Here is a 14,091-nt window from a genome sequence, read left to right as displayed (position 1 = left end):
TCAAAAGTATGCTGATAGAGCGCGTTAAGATGAGCAGATGTTTTTCACTGCAATTAGCTGAGTCTGTAGTCAATTTGGCCAATTCAATCGTTTACGTTAGATACGAGTTTGAGGGTACGTCCCATGAGGACTTTCTGTTATGTAAGCCGCTACCAACAGGAACTACAGGAGAGCACATATTTCAGCTTCTGAATGAATTTATCGAAGAGAATGGCATCGACTGGATAAAATGTGTCGGAGTTTGTACTAGTCTAAAAACATACTTACTTGTGGACTATGTTGATTTGCAATCTATAACAATTCCACATTTACTAAACATTCATCCTAGCATGGGGCAGCAGGCATTCTAGAAGGAACTGAGTAATAAAGAAAAGAAACAGGTGCCTTTATTTTTCTGTATTATCTGTTTTGTGTGGAATAATGACCTTCCACTGCAGGTTTCAAAATATTAATTAATTTATTTATTTGAGGCTCATAAGGAATTCTCTCTTAATAAAGAAGTGACAGCTTTAATGTGCGAGGTACACATATATAAGAAAATAGAATAATTATCATTGTTCCTTCATGACCATGACATCAGAGGTTTGTCTCCACCAAATAAACAGCTGTTATGTGGCTGTTTAGCAGGCTAGTGGCTGTAAAAAAAGAAAAAAAATCCAAACAGGAAAAAAAAACCCTACTCTGAGCAGATGTTGATTCTTCCAATTAAAATGCCACACAGCATGGGCTTTGATGAATCAACTATATTGAGAGTGTGTGGTACAAGGAAACTGCTTGGCTTGACCTATTTAAACCATAAGACCTGCAGCCCGTAATACCAAACAGCTACCACTTCACTTTTGCAGGAATCTCCTGAAAATGGGCATCAATTCCACAGAATTGTGGTGAAGCAAGCCAACCAAACCAATACCATTAACAATAAACCCATAGGAGACCAGGGCATTAAGATTTTACTAAACAATCAGGTTCATTTTAAAGCCTTTCATTCTGACTCTCTGGGACTTGGTGTCAGTGACACATAAAGCATTGCTGAAACAATGTTTTTGTTTTCTTACAGGGAATGTACATTAAAAGGTAACATCTCAGTTGGGTCTAAACTACATGTCCCCCAAGCCCGTCTACATTGTATGGGTGACAGGGCCTTCTCCTGTTATGCCCCCAAGCTCTGGAACTCTTTGCCCAAGGATATCAGAGAGTCACCTTCTCTAAACTCCTTCAAATCCAGACTCAAAACCCTCTTCTTCAGAAAAGTCTTTACTTCTTCACCCCTCTGCTCTTCTTAGTACCACCATCCACTCCTTAGTACCACTCCTCTATTTATTGTAATTGTGTCTTATCTTGTGTATTCTCCTTATTTATTGTTATACTCTTCTTATTTATTGTTATTGTCATCCTTTAAAGCGCTTTTAGAAGCCACCTTTAAAGGTGCTATATAAAATAAAGTTTATTATTATTATATTATTATGACATCAATTTCTCATTTTTTCATTTCTATTTTAGTGTTGGTATGCTGGTTAGCCGATAATCCACTACCAATATACACATTTCCTCATTACATAATATTTGTGCCACAGCACGGAGTTCATATTGTATCACTGTACAGTGATTTAAGCAGTAAGTTTGCCTTCTTTATTCACTAACACTGTTGAACAACTTCAGGTTCACCCTCAAAAGCAGGGAGAGCAGACAGTGGCCCTCAGGCTTCGGAAGATCTGTGACTAATTTAACTGAAAAACAGCAAGATTGTGTCTTCTGATATTGTCCAAAACAAACACAATGCGGAAGACTCAATTTTTCACTTAATCAGACTCAAAACGTCAAAGTGAATTGACTAAATATTTGGACAGGTGACACGCAAATTTAACTTCATGGAACTACAAAGGATCAGATTTTGTTGTTTCAGGTTCTGGCAAACTTTTTTTCACTTTTTTGTAAAACATTTATTTAGCTGTTTTTTTTTTTAGCAAAATAGAATTTCAAATGTTTCAGATCTGCAATTGTGATCAAGACTAAAGTTTCAAATTCCAGTATTGTACACAGAATGACGAAGCATCAACATGAAGATGGCAGAAGGAATGTCTTTGAAAGTGTGAAACATGAACTGAATGACAGTTATTATTTCACTGAGAGCGGGCAACGTCTCCCTCGCGGCTGTCTGCTACATTGTCCTTTTCTGCTGAACAAAAATTAAGCCGTTATGCTAATAGAATTTAGTGTTCTTACTGGTTACCCAGGACATCACGGCTACGAACGTTAGACTAAAATCACTTTTATGTTTGAAAGAGCAGACATCTTAGAGACATAAACTTTTCTACATCATAGGCCAAATGACAATAGCTCTGTTTAATAACATCTGAGATAACCATAATTGAGGATATAAAGTTAGACGTTTATCCCAAGAGGAAAGCCAAGATAAAATATTGCTTCAGCCACAACTGTAGTAGCATGTAACCAGTCTTATTATTGATTAATCATAAACTATGGCTGTCAACACCAGGGGGAAAGTACATACCTTCAAATACTCCCATAAAGGAAACTGCACAAGTGAGAAGGGAATCTGAAAGTTGAAAACAGTTGAAAGGGTTAACAATGAAAACAAAAATGATACACAAGGGTTAACAACGAAAACAATAATGACTAAAGTCAGTTATTTTGTTAACAATATATGGTAAGATTATAGAAATATCATAAAAGAGCAATAAGGTAACTCAAGTCTATGCACCAGGTGTATGAAACAAACAGGGATTCGTCCTGCACAGACAGAAGAGAAGCTGTTGTGCCCTCAGGGGAGTTTTAACACTTGAGAATGCAGGTGTGTTGACACCCAGTTTCCAGAGGCCAGACTCAGTTGCTACTGAGTGATTATATTTAATGTAAACTTTCTTTCACACCTGCTGTGGAGTCAGTGTTAGTGATGTCCACTAGCACAAGAGTTTGAACTATACCAAAGAAAAAAAAGCAGCACGGTTTTTGTAAATATATATCTAACATGCTCACATTATCTTTTACATATGTGCTAAAATTCTGCAGACTGACAAGTTGCATGTTTTTTTTCTTTTTCACCATTCAGTTTTTTGTAGGTCATTAAAACTTGAATTGCATTAAATTAAAAAAAATGTTTTCCATGTTATCTTCTTTAATTTAGAGCTATAATTCACATTATCTGATTTTTTCTTTTCAGGGCGGCCTTGTTTTGTCCAACACTTGCAAACACGATAGATCTTTCTGACTCTTCTTTTTTTCCATCAGATGTTGATGTTCTACTGATTCTACTTCTAGTGCATATTCTGCTGGACTTCAAGGGCAGGACAAAGTACCTGTCTTTGTGCTTTTCTGTTAAAGGATTCTTACAAATCCTTAGCAGTTTTTAGGGTTTGTTTAGGTAAGAAGTGCACCGGAATACTTTCTAATGCCATCATCAGCGTCTTAGTGTCTTGTGCATGCTTTGTCTAGGATATTTTTAGTAATGTGCAGACATGGTTAAGATTTGGAAACAGGTTTATTCTTCTTTGTCCACAATTCTAATAATTAATATTTCTTGTTCTCCCTTGGCACTTTTGCCAGATACTCACAATGAAAGAAACTGATTTGGTTGGTTGGTCTCTCATTAACTAAAAAAGGCATTAGTTCTGTTCAGAACCTCAGGATTCACTGGATCATTCATAAGGAGCTTACTGCATCTTGGATCTATGCTGTTAGGGGTATGACAGTAGATTATTAGGGTGGTTCAAATGAAGGGTACAACTTCAGTTTGCACACACAGGGGCTACTACTGATGGCATGGTGGGGAAAAGGGGAGTTCCTGCGTTATACTGTTCTGGTCCTATTTAAAATTACTTCAGAACTACTAAAAATAATTAATAAAAAATAAAAATCCAGCCAAATCAGGCTTCTGTTTTTTTTTAATAAAGCAGATAAAATGACTTTGAAAGCATAAAAAATAAGTCTTTGACTTGTCATATAACCTAATTATTTCTATACAAATATTCTTGAAAGAAACACCATTTAAGGCATATTTAAAAGCAAGCAAAGGTCTTTATTTATGATAAAATTAATTAATGGTAATTTGGACGTACTGTTTCACAATGTCAAAAAGCAGATAATTATCCCCATAATGCCTGTTCTCAGAAGCTCCATAACCATGAAAAGACACCATATCAAGCCTGTTTCATTGGTCAAAGTACAGCTTTGAAAATGAAAAGGATTTGCGAGTTGTACACAAGATTTAAATGATTACAAACCCATTTGTTCCAGGATGTTTCATACAAAAATGTTTTCATGGTCATATGGAATTAAGCACTCAGAAAAAAAGTAGCACTAGTCTCACACACAGAACTGCCTTTTGGAATGGTCTAAAGGACATTTAGTATACAATTTGTGAAAAACGTGCTTCCAGTGTTATACTGCTGACCAAAATGAAGGCATACAGACACTCAAAAACAACAGAGTTACAGAGTACAGAACACAGAACATAGAACATAGCAATTTCAAAGAAAAATAAAATAATAGTTTACAATGGAATAATCCAAGTGTATTGGACAGTCTTGTTCGTATAATTTTTCCTGTACTCTTGTGAGTGATGATTAATAAATGAGGTGACTCTTTTATTTAGGCCTCCAAACCACACAGATCTTGACTGACACCTGCCACAGCATGTTTGTTATCTGCCCTGGCAGGAAGCAGCAGTGAGGAGAAATCAATGTCACTGCAGTACAGGGAGCTGACAAGCTGAATTCTCTGAGGAAGCGTGTCATCTCCACCAGCAAGAGACTCTCCTTCTTCATCACCAGAAAGGTCAAACAGGGTCACTTGTGCCAGCCCCTGAACTGTGTCAGGGAAGGCATCGAACTAGGATTTTGGGGAAATATAAAATCAAACTCAACTATCGCATAGCTAATCTTAAAAATCCAAACTTTCTTTTTCTTTAAATGTGAAGCCAATTAAAGCAACCTTCAAGCATCAATATCCAAAACACACTGACAGCTTGATGATACCATTTGCTGAGAATCTTCCTTCATACATTACATATACTAACAATGATTTTGACAGCTTCCAATTTTTGTGTCCAGAATGTTTACCATAGATATCACATCCCTATACAACATCATTTGCCATGACAACAGCCTCACAGCTTTGAAACACACACTTAACAAATGTGCAGGGCTGGATCCCCCAACCCTCATACTTAAACGACTGGTTCAATTCCCATGCTGAATGCATTTTCTTTAACTTATCTTTTCTACTACCAGGTCAGCAGAGTCACCATGGGTACCTGGATGGGACCAAATTATGCTAACATCTTGCTTCTTCTTCTATACTGGCTTCATTCCAAAACTGTCTAGCAATATACTGATGTCTGTGTTGGTGCTGCCACCTGCTCTAACAATGAGCTACAGCAATTTCAGCCATCCATCTAATCCACTGTTAATGTATCCTCCACCAGTCTTCCTTTTCTGGAACTAAATTCAAACAACTTCCTTTACAATAATAAATAACAATAATAAGACATTTTATTTTATATAGCACCTTTAAAAGTGCCTCCTCAAAGTACTTTACAGAGAGAGAACAAATAAATGCACAGGTTAGCTAGAGGGTGAAAAATAGTTATTTTTTTAGACACAGGGGTAAATGCAGCAGTTTTGAAGGCCGTTGGTACCACACCAGTACTCAAACGCTCATTTATTATGTTGAGGACAAGAGGGCAGACAGCAGAGAGACAAAAGGAATAAAACAGAGGGAAGGGGATCTAATAGGAGGTGGTAGATTTCAATTTACCAATTTACTAAGGAATGCAGCATTAAGTAGGGAGAAGTTAGAGAGAAGGAAACCAGCAAAACTAGACTAACACAGAAGAGGTGTGAAGGCAACATGCATTGTAAATAGAATGGTTACACAGTTGGGATGAGGCAGGTAGTGTTGTAGGGGAGTCTGTCTTAAGCAATCTGTTGATGGTGCAGAACAGGTGTCTAGGCTTGCTACGATTGCCCTCAGTGATGTGAGAGAAGTAGCTGGATTTAGCAGACACTATGGCAACCTCGTATTCAAGCAAATTAAGTTATTTTTATTTATTGTCTCTCCTTTATACAGTAGATCCTTCCATCCCAAACATAACAACAACTCTCTTCCTTTCCTATAGTATCTCAGACTATGCGCTGAAGAGACTAATTTCCACAATCAAACTATTAAAATGCATGTTTTAATTAAAATGAAGTATTAAGGGGGGATCCTTAATACTACACTGACAGCCTCACAAGTAATTCCCATTCCCAGAACCACATTCCAATGGTGCTTTCATTTCACTCCATCACCCTTTCTATTCCCAAGGCCATCAAACAAACCCCCAATTTGCAGGATGATGCTTCCACTGGAACTCTTTTTCCTGATCCATGAATAAAGCCATACAGCCAACTATCTAATTTACACAAAGGCTTCTTGTCCAAAGTTCTAGTAAACATCCATAGCCATTCACAGAAAGACATCAGAAACCAAATCCTTCTCACACCTTCTCACCTTCCTCCAGCTCTGAATGAACTTCATTCTGAACTTAATTCTTTCTAAATCTCTCAAATACACATTTCTGCTTTCCATATTTCCCCTGGAAATCTCAAAGATGTCCATCTCTTTGGATGTCCTTTTTCACCTCTTCCTTCCCCTTTTCATAGTCCCTTTCTTTTCTCCTTATTTTCATATTCCTGATCACTTTCAATCAGGTCATTTAAACAACTGTTTTAATTTGATAAATGCTGGATAGCCATAATCCTTTTGGGAATTCTCATCCCAAAAAAGCAAGTACCTATATTGTTCAATCATTATAAGATATACAGATTCCAGTATTGTCATCCTAAAGAAATAAATAAATAGTTTGGACTGATTATGGACTCATTTTTAATATATCCTGGTGCCGCTTTTGATACCATTTATACCATCTTACAGAATAATATTTGAAAAAATAATTATTTTTTATATATAACGAATTAATTGAATATATAGACTTTCACGTCTTTTGCAGCTTCTCTGGTACCCCTGACGTGGGAGCAGGATTTTGTCCTGCTTCTACTGGATCAAGATGTAAACTGAGGCTCTCCCCTCTGGAATACTCCTAAATGTAACTAGTGGAATGAGAAGCAAGATCTTCACATAATTTCCACAGGTAATTATCTCTGTGATTTCTCCCACAGAGATCCATGTAAAACAAAACCGGAGCCTAGCACCTTCATGTGGCTTAAAACAGAGCTCTTGGTCTCTTTATGACACCACCTTGCCACAGCTGATGACACTTAAAACTCATGTCAGCATGAAACCTGACATTAATCAGATCTGTCATGGTGCTTCGGTGATACTAAAAATAGATATAAACGTTTCACATCTGACAAGACTTTAAGTTATGTTGATTTGTCCTCCTTATGAACTCTGCAAATGTGTCAACTTTAGTCTGGAATCAATCAAAGCCCCTAGTAATCTTTTGCCACTTTGTAACATTGCTCACATCATTTCATATCTTTCCCAACCTGATACAGAACACCCAATGCATGCTTTTTGTCTTCTGTAAGCTTAACAATTGTCATGCAGTGCTTGCAGGTGTATCCAGACATGTTTTTAACAAGTCGCAGAAGGATTAGAACTCAGCTGCTCCAATTTTAACTAAAACTAAAGCATATGATCTTTTAGCTCCTTTGCAATGTCTCCCTGAGGGTTTTCAGAACAAAATAAAAAAAAAACTGCTGCTCACCTCAGATACAACATCAGTACAAATTCACTTAAACCCTTTTAAAAAACAGAAAAGACAACTGAACTGAATGAAGTTGGAAAAATGCCCCATGCACACAACACTAGGGGCAATGTGCAACACAAAGTATATTTCTGTTTTTATGAATCTGTAACAAAACACCCTCAATGGTGTTTTGTTACAGTCCAACTCGATGTAAACTTGCTAGTGCAGATCTTTATTGTGGTACTTGAACTGAACACAGGCATTTGTTTATCCAGACAAGGCAAAGGAGAAGCCAAGGGTCTTAATACATGAAGCAAGATTTTCAAAATCCAGGCTACCAGATGTCTTTTTTTAGATGTTAAAAAATTGTACTTTACGAGGTCCTGATGATGAAAAAAAGTTAGAGCAAACCTTTTATTGGTCAGATTTGATTTATGAAGTGATAGTCGTCTCCCGGCAGAGAGACACACAGAAAGCTGAAGAAGTTCAGATTTGTAGTAATAATGTAGTAAGAGTCCACAAAGGGATTATGACAAAATAGTAACTACTCACAAGACTTCATTTTAAAAGTGATAGCAGGTATCATATACATTTGTAATAAATGAAAGTCAGTCAACCTCCTTATTAAACTATACAGCACAAACAGAATACTTAAACCATGAGGATGTAGAGTTAGCTCAGTTATTGTGTACCTTTTCCAATGGCTCGCTCCAAAGAGATTTCTATCTTTGTAAGCAGGGTTAGTGTTAGAAACAAACAGGCAGGCAGGCAGGCAGGCAGACAAAATCTTTACATCTGTCATTAGAATCACTTCACAAAAATCAGAAACAAATTACACAAATGAGACTAAGGCTTTTAATTAATATATCTCCTTTATCTAATCTCATTGGGCTGGTACTTCAAGAGTCCCTGATTCAACAGAGTGATTGGGCAGTTTGTTCCAGACCCCTGTGACTCCCGTCATTTTGATGTTACTCCTAGGTCATTTCCCAAAACTAAAATCAACTAGATGTTTTGTTCCATGCACCTTTATAGGATTCCAGTCTCCCTAGCACTGCTCTTGCAGAGAAGCCTAATGCAAAACAACAAAGACAAATCCAGCTTGTTAGAATGATCGGTTACAGCCGTGCCACAAGAGTGCTTACATTGACAGCTGGTAAAAATGAGAAAGATGGAACACAACAGCATCAAAAGTATCTCTGTTGAGCTCAGAGGCCAGGCATCTGTTCAATACCAGAAAGTGCTCACTGCTGACGCTGTGACAAGATTCTTAGACATGTCACCAACAACCGTAAAGTTTACAGTGGAATGAGCACAAATCAAAAAATGAAAAAAAAAAATAGATGATGAAATATAATATGGGGCTTAAAACAACACAACATACACACATTTACACACCTTCAAGGGCCCTTATAAAGCAGAGTATCAATTAGTGTGTCTGATGGGTCCCCGTGTGCCGACATTACATCAGGACACCCAGAGAGACAGCACGGCCTTTGTCATCCCAAGCACAAATCTTCAGACGGAATTGTGTCGCTCCAGGCTAGACTTCCATATTTATATTCAAAGTGGGCAAAGTGCAAATTGCAAATCTGTTCCACATATGCAGACTGTTTCCTGCCAAACTGCATACCTTCAGCAGATATTCTGTGACTCAGAAATACCATTTAATGCAAGACAAACTTGTTTTCAATTCCGTAACCCCCCCCACATGAAATGATTAAACAAAAAAATTTCACAACTTTGGTCATCCTCGAAAAATCGAAGGAAAAATATGTCGCAAAATTATTCCAAACAAAAGACATACACATGTACAGATCCTTCAAGCCTGCCAGCAGTTTAAAATTTAACGTGCCTGAATTATTAGGCTACATCAACCAAACAGCATTTTAAATAATGTTGAAGAACTTTACAAAAAAAAACAGCGCAAGTAAAAAAATCAAGCAAAGCAGAGCCTGAAAGAAAACAGAATGAAACGTCAAAAAAAGTAAGAGCTTATTCTTCACACGCACTCCAGTTAATAATACAGTGTTTCAGAAGATAAACTGTTGTCTTTGACCAGAAACTATTTCCTACAATTCTGCTATAATGATATGAAAGTTAATTGCTTTTAGAAGTGTGTCAAATAAATCAAATTAGTCTAGCTCTTTATGGGGAACAGCAAGTGAAAAGGGAATCAACTGCAAATGTGTGTCCAAACAGGTGCTTTAGTCATAGAGACTTAAAATACACACTGCCCAAAAAGCTGTATAAATCACACCATTCCTTTAAAAGCTCTGTTTAGCTTTTTTGACCTTATATGGTGAGTGCCACATGCACTGTACCAAGTGGCTCTTTAAACAAATGCTCCTCAAGAGCTTTATTAGACATATTGGCATCTGCTGGGAATTGTTTACTTTTTCTAGATAAACCACAGAGTAGGGCTCATTTAATTTAATTGTCCAGTGAAATAATATCTGTCAGACTTTGGAAAAAAGAAGGTGTTTGGCTTAAAAAAATGGAATGCCCGGCCAAGCTACTCAGACAAATACATTTGAGGCACAGAACCAATTATTCTGAATTGAATGAATTCTTATAAAATGCCTATGACTGAAAAGTCAATAAATATTTAATCACACATGCGCCCACAAATAAATAGCATTATCATAAATCACAAAGAGAAGGAAAAAAGTCCATTACTTCAGACGTCTGAACAGCTTGTTTTGTAGCATCAAAAACCTATATTACATTGGAGTTCAGCATGACTGACCTTTAAGACTTATTTAATAATAATAAGAAGAAATGTATTAGTAGCCTTAGAGTGGTGGCAAAAATATATTGCATCTAGCTATTGTTGTTATTATTATTATTATTATTATTATTATTATTATTATTATTATTAATTTAGAGCCGTTTTGACACATTCTTAAAAATATGACTTCCAAACCAGTATGATCAACCATAATAAAACAATATTTTTTGCTTTCATCTTCTGAGTAATTATTTTTTCCTGATTTCAACAACTATAGCTGTGCTCCATTAACACTTTACTTCAAAGTTGTTGAATGCAGTTTCAAATTAAGCTTCTATTTGACTGACCAGCTATCGTAGGAATCTTCCTTTCACATTCATGAACACCGCGTTGTGCTCTGCTTCACCAGTGATTAGGGGAATTGAGATATATGTATAACAGTCTGTATTGTATTGTGGGAGACACTTCTCACAACAAGATCTAGATCGGAAAGAAACATTCTTTTACTCGATTGTCAGGTCATTTATCATATATAAAGGTTTTCTTTTGTCTCTCCATTTTGTACAATGTTACTTCGAGGATTATTAGTATTCTTGTGGTAAAATGGGCTGTCATAAATCCTTAAACCATGTTTGGCATCAGGAAAAAAACATGTCAAAATAAATTTGAATTAAGCCCAATTTCTTAGCTACAGTGCCTGCAATTTGACAAATCACTCTAATAGGTCACAATGCACTAGATGCATACTGATGCTTATCCTAATCTTGTCAAGAGGCATGTCCAGACTGTTAATTGTACAGTCAGAAAGGCACTTACACATACAGCTCCATTGTATTCACTATACAACTCAGGATAGTGTGCTATGTAATGGTTTCTGTTTACGAAAAACACACTGTATTTTTTATATAAGGAAATAGTTTTATCTTATTAAGCCCTTTTGGAAGCTAACAGGAAACGTGTTGGCAAATGCTGCCTACAGCCAACCCTCCCTAAGCCAAAAGAACAGAGCTAAAGCTCACCTTTGGTTGCAAGAATAGGATGTGCTTTTTAGAAGAAAATTTAGATCAAAAGATGTGTAGATAATATTTGAAAGAGAACTGAATCACTCCTACTAGGTTCAAATCTTAAAGGTTACAAGTTTATCAGCTGCTTTTACATCAAGAAATTCTTTCAGACTTTCCAACAGGCCTGGTGAAAACTAATGCTGAAGCATCAAAAACAAAGGAAAAATAAAGTTGCTTTTGGCTTTGAAATAATTGATATATCAACATATTAAGTTACAGTGCATAGTACGATCCCTGCTTGTTAAATGTAATGTGCAAAGTCTGTTCAATTGTGTGCAAAAGAATACTTTAATAAAAATACTGAATTAAGATTAAATAAGTGCAATGACTGATTTGCAATACAACTGCAAAACCATTTTTTTTTAATCAAAACATCAGAAAGGCTAACAGATGAGAGGCCATTTGCCCCATGGAGCTCATATAATTATATTTCTTTACAGTCCAATAGCTAGTACTAGCTGTGCTGACAACACCACCCCCAGAGTTTGAAAAATCCACTTGAACCTCCCCTTCAAGTAAGGGAGCATTAAGAGCAGGGACATACCCTTTACATGGATGTCTTTGGGAAGTGGCAGGAACCTGGAGTGTCTGGTGAAAACTCATACAAATGTGAAGACAAAATGCAAACACCATGCATACAGGCAGGCCAGGAGTCAAACCAAAGAGCTGTGAGGCTGTAGTGCTAACCACACCTCTGTGCTGCCCCACAGTGTAACTTATTTAGTTTGGTTAATTTTCATTATATCCAGCCCCTAGTGAAACTTGAAATATCATTTTTCCAGGAATATCTCAGCTGATATATCCAACTACTGGATGATACAATGGATCGATTCTCACCTCCCAATAACATATAAAGCATTAGGGTGACTTAATGGCCATTAATCATATTAATTATTTATTAATAATTATTATTTATTTTTCCCCATGGAATATCAGTATTCCACAGACCATGACAAAAGTTTTAGACAGCTGCCTGTACTTCTACTGCAGAAATAATCTGCACCAGAGATCAATTATTACCCAAAGATACAGATAACTCCAGAGCTACAATATAAAAAGAGCAATGTAGCTAGAAATCTGCTTGGGAATCATTTAAACATACCTGAATCTACGTGAACACATGGAGAAGAATAATCTCCGCGCACTTGAAAAGTTGATTCAATTTCAACATTTCAACAAGGGCTGTACATTTTTTATGGTTTGTTTTTTAAGACTGCAATATAATCCTGAACCTCTAGAGGTTACTTTAGGCATTTAGATCCCACTCATCTAAACAGTAATCATCTAATCTAATCAATCCATTAAATTGTCTCATTCAGGAAAAACCTCTGTAATTACAAGCAAAATTACAGCCTTAAACATAAATTGTATGTAGCCTATTCCACAGGCTATGCTATGAGTGTAATGATCTTCTTGTCTGCTTACTAGTCCCATTATCAGTTAGTTTCTAGGGTGCTTACTGATGCCTACTGTAAAACAGAGGTGGAAATAGGAAAGGATGCAAGAAGCAAAATAAGGCAATGGAATTTCTTTCATAGGAGTTTGGCAATATGGAAAAAAATAATTATTTCTGAGTTAACCAAGCACAGCAAAAAGGGGTAATTCAAACATAGGTAAAATACTCTTCATGATTGTCCTGTATATTTATGTCATGTTGATAATTTCAATATCTGCAGTAGAAATTCAGATAAAAAGCATGTGATAAGAATCTAGATCACATACCTCATACCACCAACACAAGAAATTGATACTACCCAAGTATTAAGAATCATTTTCTTCTTCTGAAAAAAATAGTTTACTTGTTGTGAGTCACTTACCAAGCAAATGGTATTTTTCTAAACAAAACATTTGATGTGTTAGCTCATTAATCAACTGATTAATGAACTAACACATCAAAATAAATGCTGACAGTATTAAAAAACATACAAACATCTGTTTAAATATTTAAAAAGTTTCATGTTTATGGATCTAATCTAACATTATTGTATTCCCAGCAAAAACATGCTAATTAATTAACATACTAAGCAAGTGAATAAATACCTGCCAGTACTCAGCTGTGGTGAATGCCAAACTTTTAAGTCCAAAAAAGACATGAAGAAACTCATTATATAAGGAATGAGATCTGGGTCTCCAGTAGAATGAAGATATTGTGCAATAGGAAGCAGATGTGTGTCAGATGGCTAAACCATTAGAGTACCCCATATCTTGGAAGGAAACGGGATAACAATGAACCGTCTGAAGAAGTGAACCAACCAGGAAATACACAGTCCAAGGCTAATCTCCAATTTATTACCAGGTAATACCGCATACATTTAATATAAGCAGCAAACATCTGTAGATAGTCTGTTCCTTAGAAAACTATGCTATGAGAATTTGTGCCAGAACTGAAAACGAATATGTTTTAAAGGCGCAAATGCAATCTTGTTGAAGATTAGTGGGGAAAGGATTATACAATAATATTCAATTTTTTGATACAAGCAAGAGGCTAAGCAGTATCAAATATAAAGCACCTGGTAGGTCACATTTCTCTGTTTAATGAAATACCTGCTTCAATGGTATGAAAAGCTTTTTCCATCATACTGTAG

General features: G+C 36.2%; 1 protein-coding gene across 1 annotated transcript in view; it reads right to left on the bottom strand.

Moving 5' to 3' along the window:
* The window catches only part of slc25a26 (solute carrier family 25 member 26), a 74,479-nt gene that overhangs the window by 13,079 nt on the left and 47,309 nt on the right, over positions 1-14,091 (bottom strand). Inside the window, exon 6 of the mRNA XM_088636269.1 lies at positions 2,513-2,557. Coding sequence (XP_088492395.1) covers positions 2,513-2,557 — 45 coding nt within the window. The remainder of the gene's footprint in view (positions 1-2,512; positions 2,558-14,091) is intronic.

Source organism: Lepisosteus platostomus, chromosome 6, assembly GCF_059453375.1.
Source record: "Lepisosteus platostomus isolate fLepPlt1 chromosome 6, fLepPlt1.hap1, whole genome shotgun sequence".
In the NCBI taxonomy this organism is placed as follows: domain Eukaryota; kingdom Metazoa; phylum Chordata; class Actinopteri; order Semionotiformes; family Lepisosteidae; genus Lepisosteus; species Lepisosteus platostomus.
The sequence above is the reverse complement of the archived record's forward strand: the minus strand, read 5'-3'. Positions and strand labels throughout refer to the sequence as shown.